General features: G+C 38.0%; 1 protein-coding gene across 1 annotated transcript in view; it reads right to left on the bottom strand.

Moving 5' to 3' along the window:
* Nucleotides 1–1,235: 1,235 nt before the first annotated feature.
* LOC122801324 (extracellular calcium-sensing receptor-like) overlaps nt 1,236–15,519 on the bottom strand; it is a 277,128-nt gene continuing 262,844 nt past the window's right edge. The window contains exon 10 of the mRNA XM_044070866.1: nt 1,236–2,152. Within this exon, the coding sequence (XP_043926801.1) occupies nt 1,236–2,152 (917 nt within the window). The remainder of the gene's footprint in view (nt 2,153–15,519) is intronic.

Below are 15,519 nucleotides of genomic sequence, written 5' to 3'. Positions count from 1 at the left end.
TATATGTGTATAACCTTAAGCTAACTAGAGTAATTAATGAGTTTAAATGCTTAATTAGTTTCTACTTCTTATTGAATGGTTCTGATTTTCAATAGTTGTGTTTTTTGTTGCTTTATTTTGATGAAGTACTTTGAGGATGAAAGTGGAACATAAAGTGTGGTTATGCTATTTTATTGGAGTTCGTTTCTTCCATTTCCCTTGAAGTGCCTTGTCTGGTGTTTTTTATTATTATTATTGATTTTATAAACTTAGAAATTATTGGCATACAAGGTTTTGTGTTAGAGTGCATTTTCCTGAAGGAGGTATAAACCTCCAATGTCTGTCATTATCTAATGACTTCAATATGCATTGACTTACCAGAAAACTAATTTTTTTATGAAAAAAAGACCAAAACTACAAGGAAAAAATCTGAACGTTGTGCAAAAATCTGGACAGTTGAGAGGTACAAGAGCCTGCCCACTCTTTACAAGGAACAACCTGGAAATACAAAGAAAATCAGGTACATTTTTTTTCAGAATGTATCTGATTTTTCTTATATTCTGCTCTGTCTTCTAAACATATGCAAATAGAAAAGTCTGTCTGCTTAATGGTATTTCAGCAACTGGACTTTTTTGTATTAGTATATACTCATTTTACAATGGGCATGCTAGTTGGGCTGTCCAATCAGCATGTACATTTTTGAATGGCAATGATCCATTATTGTACAATCCCCAGTGTTTCACATCACCACAGTTGCTTTCATCACTTTCCATGCGTAAGCATCCAATGCATAGTTACCCACTGTTTCTCTTCTCTGGGCTCTACAGCATTTTGTTTTTACTCTCTCCTTATAACCATGCCTTTGGATTCCTGTTACACTATTTATGTTAATTCATTTCTACCCCCTGCAGTAATGTTGTGCCCTTAGTTTTCAGATCCAAGTTTGGATGTGATCTTCTTTCTGAACCGCAAGGCAACAAATATTACTATATACAGACACCTTTTTCAGGAAGTACCTTGTGTGCCCCATTCTCTACTAAGAAATGAGTGGTCTAAAAAGATATTATACAAATATTTTCATAAAATACATAGAGTAAAATCATTAGAAATGTAATGCTTACTGTAATTTTTTATTTGATAGATGTTAGTAATTTCAATGTAGCTCTTTAAAGTATTAACTATAAATTAATCAACTTTGTAATGCAAGCTTTGCCTACATGCATTGCACTGTTCTACTTCTAGACATGGAACACCTACTATAGGTTCTTTATAGAGCTTTTGTTACCCATTACTTGTCCTCTTGTATTCAAGCTTGGTCTGAGAAGAATGATGTAGCATTTTGGGAAAAATATGCAAACAATTATACCAGTACCTGATGCCAAGATGGCAAATATCTCCACAGCTACCATATATTTTCCTGTGGTGCTGAGGTATGCCGGGATGAAAGACAACCAAACAGTAACAAACACAATCATGCTGAAACTGATAAATTTAGCTTCGTTAAAAATGTCTGGCAAAGTTCTTGCTAGAAAGGCAACAATAAAGCTGACACTTGCTAGGATGCCTAGATATCCAAGCATAATATAGAACATGGTTACTGAACCTTCATTGCATTCCATTACAATTTTCCCGTCTTCAGTTTTCATGTTCATCTCTGGAAAAGGAGGCTCTCTTGCTAACCATATAGTACATATAGAGATTTGAAGAAATGACCCACCAAAGACAATGGAGTATGGTGTCTTTGGCCCCACATAATTCCTTAAATTACTGTCAGGTTTTGTAGCTTTAAAGGCAATAACCACTGTAACAGTTTTGGCCAAAACTCCAGACACGCACACTGAGAATATTGTTCCAAAAGCAGTTTGTCGGAATAGACAAGGGAGTTGTTTGGGTCTACCAATGAATATCAGAGAAGACAGGAAGCAGAGAAACAAGGATATGAGAATTAGGTAACTCAGATTGCGGTTATTGGCTTTCACAATCGGAGTATCCCGGTACTTCACAAAGAGGTATAAGACTGAAGCACATACTGAGGAGAACACAAATGCAACTGTTGTCAGGGTTAGTCCCAATGGTTCTTCATAGGAAAGAAAGTTCACTGACTTTTGGATGCAGAGAGTCAGGTTGTGATTTGGCCACTGATCTTGTAAACATCTTAAGCAGTTACTGGCATCTAGAAGAAAGAAAAGTTTAAAAATCAGAATGGCAAAGACTGCATCAAATAAATAACATGTAGTATGCTATGTAGTAATCTAATTTGCTTTGTGTTTATGCAACTACAACATTAGGTGTGCAATGTAGTATTCTGCTAACATGCACTAGCAATGACTGCATCAAATAAATAACAACATGCAGTATGCTATGTAGTTATATAATTTGCTTTGTGTTTATGCAACTACAAAATTAGGTGTGCAATGTAGTATTCCGCTAACATACACTAAATACAGAAGCTATTTAAAACTGTCATATGATACCAGATATAAAAAATAGGTTAAACATCTGCTACTATTTCTGCAGAAATGGGGACCATTAATATATAAAATGTTGCTGGAAGTGCCAAAGAATTGTTTTCAACCTTTGCTCACATTTGGTAATTCCAAGAACTTAACTGCTTAACTCTTATTTCATTTTCACTTCTTTTTTTTATACTTGAGATCATTAAGACATGCTTCTGTTCATGAAAATTCATTTTTATGTTTTAATTTTATATGTAAGACTATTAAAACATGCTTGCTCATGAAATGAGGTTAGCAGACATGCAAGACACACACAAGCACAGACACATACAGACACACATGGACTAGAACTGAGCCTTCATAAAGCCCATATATAAAGATAAGGTGGACCTAGTCTGAGATCAAGAAGTATTGCCACGTAAATCTTCTGCATAACTATGGCAAAATGAGGAACTACGTTCTTATTGTATTTACTGGAAAAGTCCTCCCAGAGTCTGCCACATCTTGCTGTTAGGGAAAGGTTAGTTTGTTTTTGCTTTCTTGTATTTTCTGTTGCTTCACTGCCTTCTGTTTTGTATATTGTGATTTATTTTCTTTGCACTATGTTTGACTTGTATTCTGCTTTTAATTGCATATTTGAACTAGGGAATAAACTACAGCTGTGTCTTTTGTGAGTCACACAGAAATTAGAACAGGTCAATTAAGGTTAATTACTGTGAACTGAAGGTGGATCTAGGAACTAAATTTTCTATTTAAGGGGTAAAAATAAACATTTCAAGGCTATACTGTAAAATCTCACCCAGACTCTGTCACAACTTACTGTGAGGGAAAGGTTAATTTGTTTTTGCTTTCTTGTATTTTGTTTTACTTCATTGCCTTCTTCTGTTTTGTATAATGTGATGTATTTTCTTTACAGTGTGTTTTACTTGCATTATGCTTCTAATTGCAATTTTAAACTATGAAAGAGAGCACAGTTGTGCCTCTTATGAGTCACACAGAAATTAATTTTCCCCATTCTCCCACCCTGGTGCAGTTGTTTTTTTAAACTCAATTGTCTTTCTAGCTGCCTACCCATTATGATAATTTGATCACATATCTCCTTCCTTCTTCTCTTTCATTAGCTATTGCAAGCACAACATTATCATTTTGTGAAATCACTCCCCTCCAGCTATTTAAATTTATTGGACATCCCAATGTATTCCATAGAATGAAAATATAAAGTGCCCTCCCCTTCCAAACTGCATTGCTCTTTTAAAATTAGTGGCTCTCCAGTTAGATGACTAAAACTTAAGTTAAATCCTCTCTCATTTCTAACTGCTTAGGGCACACTGCCACTCTTAGGATATTAATTTTTTTCCATCTTACCTTTATAATCTGTAACACCAACTCCAAGGCCACCAATTACTGGAGAACCCTTATTCTGCATCTCAGTAGTAATCTTGGGATTAGCGCTTCTGTTTTGCTCGTGCTGAGAGAAGGAGCATAGGATCATTATTTCCTGGAGACTGCTGATCACCAGAAATCCTAATAATTGCTTCATAGCTGAAAGCTTGGGATTTGTGCTTATATTCTGCTCCTAGTAAGGGAAGGAGCAGAGTGTATTGATTTCTGACTGTTTCTGATTAGGCAGTGAGTGTTTGACTTTCCTGATTGGTCTGGTTGCTATTCAAGGCATCTACCAGAAAAAGGCTACAACAAGCCTACAGACCCTTCCATCATCTGAAACAAAACAGTGGATCACAAAACAGGTTGGGCCTGCTTCTCATCCTGAGATTGGTGATAATGTTTTGCTTCTGGTGAGAGAAGATGTAAAGGAACATTGTATCCCAGCAGAGTGAAGCTGTGGTGAGACCAATACTAATAGTAACCAGGCAGTAGCCATTCAGGTAACTCCCCTCTTTTCATCACTCTTGACAAGCTAATTCTGCTAATTCTTCCTTTTCAGACCTCTATTGATTTCCATCTGTCTAACCTAACTTCAGAATATTTCCTAAATACTTCATCCATACATCATTAGGGTCTACTTACTAGTTTTCCCTCAACTGTTTGGTAATGCCCAGTATAGATGCAGACACCTTGAGTTGACATTTTTTCTGCAAAAGCACCATTGAAATTTCACCAATACCTACTTGCACACAGCACAACTAGTTTGCAGTGGCAAGCACTGTCCCCAGAGTTGCAAATCAGACACTCCTAATATTACTTTATATTCTCACTCCAACTGTCTAATCAATAAAAAGGGTCTGTTGCCATGGATATGAACTCTCTCACTATCTCAATTACCAGCTTGGTAAATATGGGCATCCTGAGGCACAGTAGAAATTGCCTCATATTTACTGACAACTAGTTAATTCTAAAACAAACATATATTATGTGAGAGATATATTTACACAATGTCACTGAAGGCAAAGCTCTCATACAAAAGCACTTTTAATGTCAATAAGTTGTCAGTAGTACACACACTGCACTCTTCACACAGAGTTCAAAGCAGACATATAGAATAACATATACTGAGGACCTTAAATGTTGCCTTCCAAAACCCCAAAGATTTTCTAGATGAACTACACATACAAATACCCTCAGCAGCCCCAAATGCACTCTTTCAAAACAACATCCACATCACATCAACACATACAGCTATATCTCATGAAGACTCTGCTTCTAAGCCCATAAGGCAAGCCACCACACAATCCAACATTCTGGTCATTGGAGACTCCATTATGAGACACACTGATGTCCCTCTCACCAGGTTGAGTAAGGAGAAAGTTAACATCAGTTGCTTATCGGGGGCCAGGATCCACCACATTATACATGCACTCAGATCATTAGACCACAAGTACCAATATGACTCAGTCATAGTCCATGTGGATGTAAATAGCCTGAGACATACATGCCTTCCTAGACTATATAAAGAGAGACATCATGGAGCTCCTGGAATATGTGTCCCAGGCTGGTATGAGCCTAATATTGAGCAGCATTTTAACTTTTTCAGTGTTGGTGACACAATATGAATAAAAGATGACTGACTTTAATAATTGGCTTATTTTCTGATGTCATTCTAAGGGATGCAATATTTGTCAGCATGGAAAGAGATGGTCAACAGTCCACCCTGCTTTGCCAAGGATGGTCTGCACCTCTTTCCTCTAGACTTTCAAATATTAGCTAAGACATTGTCTTTGCCCATAGTGCCTTTTTGGCAATGCCAAACTGAAAGTATTTCTGACAAAGCTAATCAAAACCAAGAAAATCTAAAGGTGTTACTGCTCAATGCTAGGAGAGTAAATAAAAAATCTCCACACCATAGAAGCTCTTTTCACCCTACAGAATGCTGACATCTGTGTAGTCACTGGGACATGGTTGAAAGGGACAGAGAGCATACCGACAGTGCAAGGGTTATAATGCCTTCCACAGATTTAGACCAGCTACTACACAGACAGGGACTAAAGGTGGAGGTGTCTCGATTTACATCAGAAATAACTATACCTCAAGGCTGGTCAAACAGGACAATGCACTTGAACTTCTCCACATTTAAATCACCATAGACAAAATCCCATATCACTTCTTTGTATGCCATAGGTCCCCCTCTATGACTCAGGAAACCCATACCATGAATTAAAACTTATTGGAAAGACTCCATCCAACCCAATACCATATTCTTGCGTGAGTTTATTTATCCCAGTATTAAAAAGAAATCATATTAAACACCAAACATACAAGCACGGAGATTCCTGGATTTTGTAAACACAAACTCCCTGGACCAAATTGTCAATACACCAACCAGTGGTGCAACTATACTGGATCTGGTCCACACTAATATGGGAGAGTGCTGCACACCTGCTAGTGTAATGTCTTCTCTTGTAAGATCAGACCACAAAATGGTCCCTTTTGAAGTAAAAACATAACTTGGAACCCCAGCTAACCCTGGAATTTTCAAGAACTACTCTAAGGCTAATTTCCTACTATTAAATGATACCCCGGCAAAATTTCAAGCCCCCCTTAAACCCTAAGAACACTTCTACCCATATGGAACTGTTCACAGAAACCTTATACAAGCATGTTAGTAGCTGTATAGAATTAGCTATACCCACCAGGAAGAAGTGCAGATCTAACTCAAAAACAAGCCACCTTGGTGGAATCACAACCTCCATAGGCTGTATAACAGAAGGAAGAAAATAATGTCAAAAATTAGGAGGTGCAGCACCCAGCAGGATAAAAGCACTGTCATCAAATTAAACAAACAACTTAGAGGACAAATGAGTCTACCAAAGCCAAATTTGAGGTAAATTTGGCTTTCCAGGCCAAGGACAAGCACAACACAATCATTAGGTATGTCTGCAACCTCAAACGCAATACACAGTTGTGCACAGAACTCATTGTAAATGGAGCCACCTATACTGAACCAGAAGCTATAGAAAACCTAGTGGCAGACAAATTAATCTCCAACTTTACTCATTTCCCTCAGGAAATACCATTAAATATAGCTTCCCTGCCTCAGGAAATACCATTTAATATAAGTCCCCTGCTATCACTAGCTCTCTCTAAGGCCAAGAACACTGCTACAGTAGGCCCAGACAGTATTCTCGGATGCCTTCTAAATAGCATGAAATATGACCTATCAGGCCATCTGGAATTGATATTTAACTGTAGCCTCCAACAGGCTTCATGCCTCATTAATAGAGACCTGCAACAGTCATCCCTCTGCACAAAGGGGGTCCATCTACAGATCATGGAAACAACAGACCCATAGGTCTCATTGGTCTTGTAAGCCAAGCCATGGAAAGAACTATCATGGAAATGATCAATAATAACATAGGAAACCTTTAGCCACTGGACCCAACCCAATTTGGTTTCATCAAGGGCAGGTAACACCTATTTAACCTGGTGGACTTCTTTGAGAAGGTCACCAAAGTAATGGATGAGGACAACATCACTCACACTGCCTACCTTGACCTGGCCAAGGCATTTGAAACAATACCCTACTCGGGCATTGTTGACAAACTCAAGGGCTTAGGTACAAACCCTTATGTCACCTGATGGATATCTAGCTGGCTCACAGACAGGACCCAGGAAGTACTGGGGAATCCACTTCTACAAAGAGGCCAGTCACAAGTGGAGTCCCTCAGAGATCAGTCCTGGGACCACTCCTTTTTGGCATTTATTTCTCTGAAGTCAAGGCCAATGTCAGTGGCCTCTGGTTGACTAAATTTGCAGATGATTGCAAATTAGGAGCTGTCATGAAATTCCCCACTGACACAAATGTTCTCGAGAAAGGGCTGATACAGACAAATAACTAGTGTGACAGCCACGGACTAAAACTAAATGCCAAGAAATACATAATAATATCATTTGGGAAGTCAACCAACCCTGGTACCTATCATGTTGACAGTACAACCATAAGAGTTGACCAAAGTAGTCAGGGACTTGGGGACACTCATAGACATTATACAATTCTTCCTCAAAAACGTGCACGCTGATTGGCCAGCCCAACCAGCGTGCCCGTTGTAAATCCCTCAATATACTAACGGAAAAAGGTCCGGTCGCCCGGACTTTTTCCGTTAGTATAAAACACTGTCTCGCTATGTTAAAAGAGTTTAACATAGCGACACAGGTTTAAAAAAAAGCAACGCAAATCTCCGTTGCTTTTTTTAAAGCTGTCTCGCTATGTTAAACTCCTTTAACATAGCGACACAGTGTGTAAAAAGCAACGGAGATCTTGCGATCTCCGTTGCTTTTAAACCTGTCTCGCTATATTAAATGGGTTTAACATGGCGAGACAGCTTTAAAATAAGTAAAGGAGATCTCCGTTGCTTATTTTAAAGCTGTCTCGCTATGTTAAACCCATTTAACATAGCGAAATAGTAAAAAGCAATGGAGATCTTGCGTTCTCCGTTGCTTTTTCCCACAGCTCTGATGTACTGCATAGGCATACGCATGCGCAGTACATCAGAACTGCCGCGGAATACTAGACAGCTGCGGAAGGGCAGCAAAGAGGCATTATACAATGCCATTATTTAAGAAAAGTAATTATTTCTTTTCTTAAAGAATGTCATTGTATAATAGCAATAACCCACTTCTGGGTGTGGGTAATGCAGGATTTAACCACGTTGTCTTTGTTTGGTCCCTCGGGCTTCGCCCTCGGGACCAAACCACGCTAACCGTGGTTAAATCCCACATTACCCACACCCAGGCGTGGGTTATTGCTATAGTAATCTAGCCATTGACCATCACTTGTCTACAGTAGTGAGCAAATTATTCTATGCTGTGCAAATTATAAACAAAGGTATGGCATCCAGGTCCAAGGAAGTCATTGTTCCACTGTATTCGGCATTCATCAGACCTATCACTGAGTACAATGCCCGTTTTGATAGTTATCTAACCAGGCATATACAACAATTGCAACATTCACAGATGTTCCTCACTAAAAGAATACAGGTTGTTAGGAACCTGTCCTACACAAACCACCTCAAGGCCCTATCACTGTATTCTGTCTCCTACAGGCTGTTGATGGTAGATCTATGCCTGGCATCCAAAGTGTTATCAGACTCCACTTTCTTGGACCTCCTGCATATCTGCAAAACAAACAGCAAAGGAATTACCCATTCTAAAACTTGAGCCTTGCCTGTGATATAAATATGACCTGCTGAAGAGACAGGTATGTTAACAGAGACTATACCCCTTCTCTGAAACAGGCTCCTCATCCATGTGCGGCAGAGTTCCTCCGTAACCCAATTCAAGTGTAACTTAGACAGTTGGATTGGGAACAGGAAATTCCTCTCAGGTTTGGCACCTATGTCTCTAATGGACACAGGCAGCCTGTAAATGGCTCACTTCCCAGGCCATTGCTTGTAAATGTTTCATCTCCCAATACATCAATGGTACTAAAACTTTTCAGAGATTTGGGATGCATGGCTAGGCCTAAAAAGTCCTTGTTGTTGTTAGCCTAGTAAACACATATGAACCTATAAGACAGTGCTTATTTTATCAGTATTTTTATTATCACTTGGTCCTATATGTAATCATATGTTTTATAGTCATATCTTAGTGGGAGTTAATCAAAGCTTGCAGATTGATGCAATTTATGTACATATTTCTTATACATATGCTTGAGAAAAGCTTAGCAGAATTATTTTTAACACCTACATTATAACAGAGTGTATAGTTGATTAACTAATTTGCAGAAAATGGTTCATTCAATATAACAACACCTGAAACAAATGGCACACTTTAAGTCAGGGAGTGACACAGGGCTCTCTTCTAGGTTTCTCTCCATTCAGTTGATATATTATTGACTACAGTTATCTAATTTGTACTTATAGGGATGGTTATTCATTCTTAAAAGTGCTTGTATGAGAGGTTAGTAAGGGGACCCTCTGCACCGGACCTGAAGCCCCTATGAGCACTTTCATAAGCAGTTCAAGATGCTCAATTTTGGCTGCTAAGTCTCATAATTGTGTAACTTTTATTACATTGCAAAAGGTAGTTCTAACCATGAAAAATCCAAACTAAAATACATCTGAAATGTTCACTTTATGTGGTTGACCTGCCATTGTCAGTTTAAATGCATGCATCCATTATGTGGTATGCATCCCATCATGGGCAATATTTTCATCATAGTATGGGAAGTATGTGAATGATCTCCACTTAGCCTCTTACTTGGTGACTACAGTTTTACCCCATCTCAGCATTTGTTTTTTTTATCTGTGGGCTCTTTACCATGGCTATTGTTTTATGTCTAGTGCCTTTTTCGACTAATGCCACCTGGAGCTGCAAGTTATCACTGTTGGAGCAACCATATCAGATGATGAGGTTCTGTGCAGCTCCAGTATAATTTGTCTGGATCTTACTTACCATTGTTCCTGAGTTCTGGAGCCAGACACTTTTTAAGGCCTCATTTTCTATAGCCTTTTGCCACTAGTAACACTGTATAACCAAGGAGCAGGCAAAGAACAGAGGTAGATTCTGCAACACCTAACCTGATAAACGAGACAAAGGCAAACTGAGAATAATAAAATTAATATTTGCAGTGTACACTATTTTTATTTAAGGAACAGTCATTTGAAACACCTACATGAGATGACAGGTAAATGACTTACATTAACATCTAATTGTTGAATCTGTTCATTGTGCAATTATGTTCTCATCCTTATATTTGTTTAGAACTGTACAGAGTCACTGCAATCCTCTTACATGTGAGATAGTCATATTTTATGGTCCGTCTGACAGTTTAATGAGAATGGAAGAATCACTGACCTACATGTTCAATTTAAAAGTCTTAATGGACATTTTGGATGATGACTTTTTCAAACTATGAAATCTGCACTACATATCCTTCAAGAAAAACAGTCACATTTTAGTTATTGTCAAGCTCTTATTTAATGATGCCAGTAAAAAGAAGCATCAGATAAGTCTCTGAGGACATAGTCATGGGGTTCGACAGTTAATAACTGAAAGGTTTTCATGTGCAAAATTATGTATGTGTTTTCATGACTGCTTTTCTAAGTTGTGATGCAGAAGAGACTCATTACTGCAGATTGTTTTTAAAAGGCAGACTATTCTATGGAGAAGCAGCTAATGAAGAAATATTTTTGTTGGTGTATTTAATGACTCAAATAAATGCAAATGTATTGACTATTAAAAAAACTGAACAAATTTACTGTGAAGAACTATGGAAGTTGTTACAGACGCTATAGTGCAATTCATATAATTTTTCCACATAAATAATTTTTTGGATGCCCATAATGTGTTGCCTAATTTGTACAGCTTGGTTTTTATTTCCTATGGATTTGCATGAGTTTGTTTTTTACTTATTTCTCTTGTCTCTCCTCTTTGTAAGTGTTCATTGAACAGAGGTCCTACTAATCCTTTTCAGGTGTCTGCTGGCTGAAACATTTACAATAAATAAATTGATCATCCACAGGAAATGAAGGAATAGGTCATTTGCTTTGTGTTGCATTACACTGTAACCCCCCCAATCACCTGCCCTGCCAATGTTTATTAATTAATAGATAATGTTCTTAGAAAAATTAAAATGATATACATGGTAATAACGCTGTCTCTCCAACATATGACCTACTGCAAACTAGTATAATTTTACTTTTGTTAACAGTAAGACGTGCTTTGGAAGTGGTACAACTTATAATGTGGTTCTAATAACACTGAAAAAATTACATGCCTGCAATAACAGTGCTGTCTCACTAATTATTACACTTACTCTCTAATGACATTTTTCTACTCTGGCTGCATACTTCTGCAGCTCAACTACATGCATTAAAGTGATTTTTTGGAGCTGCTCATTTGTGTTTTATTATCAGGCAGAAAGAAAACAAAGTACATCTGTGATGCTTCTGACTACAAAATAATTTTTCATACTTGGTGACTGCCTAGTAAACTCCACACTTTCAAGATCAATTACCTGTTTGATCTGTAACTGATAATAGGTCCCTGGCAATACATAGCCCTACCTGCATTATCCTTATCTGTGTGTGCTAATCTTAATCCTAACCCTGACCAAAAAAACAGTAGTAAACCTATCTCTTATCCTGAGAGTATACAAAGAGCTGGTATTTTCAACTGTAGCTCAACAGGTAACACTCTTACCTTTGGTGTGGAAAATCAGAAGGTTGTAGTTTTTATTCTCACAGCAGTTACTTGGGTTAATGTGATATTACAGTGAAGTTAAATAGAGGTGCTACACCCCTGAGTCTGCTATCTTTTGGATGAGACATCAAACCCAAGTCCCATTTGTCTGAGCTGAAATCAAAGAATGCATTGCTTTCTTTGGCTTGTACTTCTCTAAGAATCTTACCCAACTAGAAAGACCACAACAATTCCTAACTAATAAAATTACTAGGCTAAACTCTGTTAGCTATGATGAGAGAGATTAAAAGTTCTGTCACTGTACTCTATCTCATACAGGCTCTTTCATGGTGATGTGTGCGTTTACTTCCACACCATGAAAGACCTCACATTCCTTGGTCTTCTGCCCCTATGCTGCACTAGCAGCATCCCATACACCTGTGCAGAGGAACGTAATATTTATCTACACAGAAATAGAACTTGATAGCATGAGCAATTTCTATCCCAATGTATTACCTGTTTGTGGAATAAACATTTCTGCTAACTTTAAAACTAATCTTGATGACTGGATGGGTAACCATTAATTCATCTCTGGCATATGAAGTATGACACTTCTTTACCAGGAAGCGTAAATTATTCCTGGTATATTAGACTTAACTGTCCAGGCTTTTTAACATCTTCTGGATCACATGCCTAGTACATATGTATGAAAGGGTCAAATTTTTATCATATAGACATATTCACATTTGAATGAGTGATTCATTTTGCTAATATGCATGTTACGTATTTGCATTTTTCCATTGCTTGCATGCATAATTAAGTGGCCAAAGTCCTAATGCCTCAATAGGTTGGTTGGGATAAAATGAGGTCATAGTTACCTGTATGAAGCATAGCCTGCAGCTGACACTTGCATTTCTTTTCAAATATGGTAATATTTTGAGTTATTGGTGCAATTTTATTAAAATGTAATGTGGCGTACCTTAGGAAGCATTGCAAAGCTGCATATTGAATTACGATGACAGTCAGTACACAGCTAAAAATGTGACATGACTTATACAAAATGCATATTAACAGATTTATTGTCTGTTATTCATAGCTGGTGGTGAAGTACGCAAAAGAGTAAAGGCTGCCTAGCTTACTCCAGTTTAATGTATAAACCCCTCCCTGCTTATTAACTCTACTATGCATTATAGACAGCAAAGGTAATGTAGTACTCTGTGGGAAGGAGTCAATGTAAACAACCAACGTGGTGTCCTTACCATCTAGAGGAGTTGTATTGTTTGAGATTTATAGATGCTTAAACTATCCAAGAGCCGCACAGAACAGGGGTCCAAAAGTGTGTGTGTGTGCACAGCATTCTTGTGTCACACACCTATGTCTTTCAATGGTCAGACTCTTTGTCAGGTTACTGGAGCTATGCCACCCTGCACAGACAACTGATGCAGATAAGTTGTGATGTGTATGAATGGGGATGGATTAGTGTATGAGTTTTAAATATCTGCATGTGTCACTGTGTGTGTGGGAGCACCAGGACAGTGTGTTAGTGGGTATGAGAGTCACTATGCATGAATGGCTGTTGTGATTGTCATTATATGTGTGTGTTTACATGTGCAGGAATAGTATATACATGAGAAAAGTAAGGAATCACAAAGCTTGGGCAGGTTCTCACACATCCACAAGTAAAAGGTGTAGCAGGCCTTCCCATCAGACAGTTTTATTTATTTATTGACAATGGTTGACCGGGAAAGTCCCTGCGACAATGACCCATTTTCAGTGGGGGCCCAGGGAGAAAAACTCCATACAGTCACAGAAATGTTTACATTAACATCAGCTTAAGTTTAACAATCAAGAAAGTTTTTACATAATGTAAATTGAAGTAGATATACAAAGACAAATACATATTATAGAGGTATACAATACAAGAAAATAAACCCATTGTGTTTGAGGGATTTATTCAGTAAAGAAAACACATACCTCATGGCTGTCTGAGTCACAACCATTCCACGAGTAGCGTCTTCTCTAGTTATACAAAATGAATGAGCTGTAATTGCAATGGCTATATAGTACACAGACAGGTACAAGAGATTGGAAAAATAATGTAACAAAAACAAGGGACTGTATGTGTAACATATCTCCTGACATGCCAGATGCTGAAGACATTTTCAATATGTCATGTAATGGGTCATTCTCTACTTCCTGCCTGCCTGTTGAACAAAGTTATACACAGCAATTAGTGATGACAACCTTAAATATGCAGACAACATACTTCTCAACCTCCAACCACTGAAATCATCGCACTGGACCTTTAAAGTCACAGCAGAGAGTCAGAAAGAGGAGCACTTCCTTATTTCTCATAAGAGAAGGTCTATTTATACAAGGACCTATATAATTAGTTGTAGTAAATCTACATTTAGGCTTAGTTTATGTATTCAGTAAACCATGTACCTACCGTGAATGTAAAAAGTTTACACACCCCTGTTAAAATGCAAGGTTTTTGTGATATAAAAAAATGAGACCACAATAAATAATTTCAAAACTTTTCCCACCTTTAATGTGACCTATAACCTGTACAATTCAATTAAAAAACAAACAAATCTGTAAGAGGAAAAAAATATAAAAAATAAAAAATGTACACTGCGCTGGTTGCATAAGTGTGCACACCCTTAAACTAATACTTTGTTGAAGCACCGTTTGATTTAATTACAGCATTCAGTCTTCTTGGGTATACATCTGCCATCAATTAAAGACACTCTAATTAACCCCAAATAAAGTTCAGCTGTCCTAGTAGGATTTTCCTGACATTTATTCAGTTCTCTGCTACAGCAAAAGCCATGGTTCACAGACAGTTTACAAAGCATCAAAGGGATCTCATTGTTGAAAGGTATCAGTCAGGAGATGGGTACAAAAATATTCAACAGCATTGGATATACCATGGAACACAGTGAAGACAGTCATCAAAAAGTGGAGAAAACATGGGACAACAGTGACTTTGCAAAGAACTGGACATCCTTCCAAAACTGATGAAAAGACAAGACGAAAACTGGTCAGGGAGGCTGCCAAGAGACCTACAGCAACACTGAAGGAGCTGCAGGAATTGCTGGCAAGAACTTTTTGTGTACTACATGTGACAACAATCTCCTGTATTCGCCATATGTCTGGGCTATGGGGTAGGGTTGCAAGACAAAAGCATTTTCTTACACAGAAAAACATCCAGGCCCAGTTAAAATTTGCAAAACAATACATCAAGTCTCCCAAAAGCATGTGGGAAAATGTGTTATAGTCTGAGGAGACCAAGGTTGAACTTTTTGGCCACAATTCGAAAAGGTGCGTTTGGCGCAAAAACAACACTTTGCATCACCAAAAGAACACCATCCCCATGGTGAAGTATGGTGGTGGCAGTATCATGCTTTGGGGTTGCTTTTCTTCATCTGGAACTGGGGCTTTAGTCAAGGTGAAGGGAATTATGAACCGTTCCAAATACCAGTCACTTTTGACCCAAAACCTTCAG

The sequence above is a fragment of the Protopterus annectens genome, chromosome 4.part1 (genome assembly GCF_019279795.1).
Source record: "Protopterus annectens isolate FY-2018-M chromosome 4.part1, PAN1.0, whole genome shotgun sequence".
NCBI classification, from domain to species: Eukaryota; Metazoa; Chordata; order Ceratodontiformes; family Protopteridae; genus Protopterus; species Protopterus annectens.
Note: the sequence above shows the minus strand (reverse complement) of the source record. Positions and strands in the feature narration are given on the sequence as shown.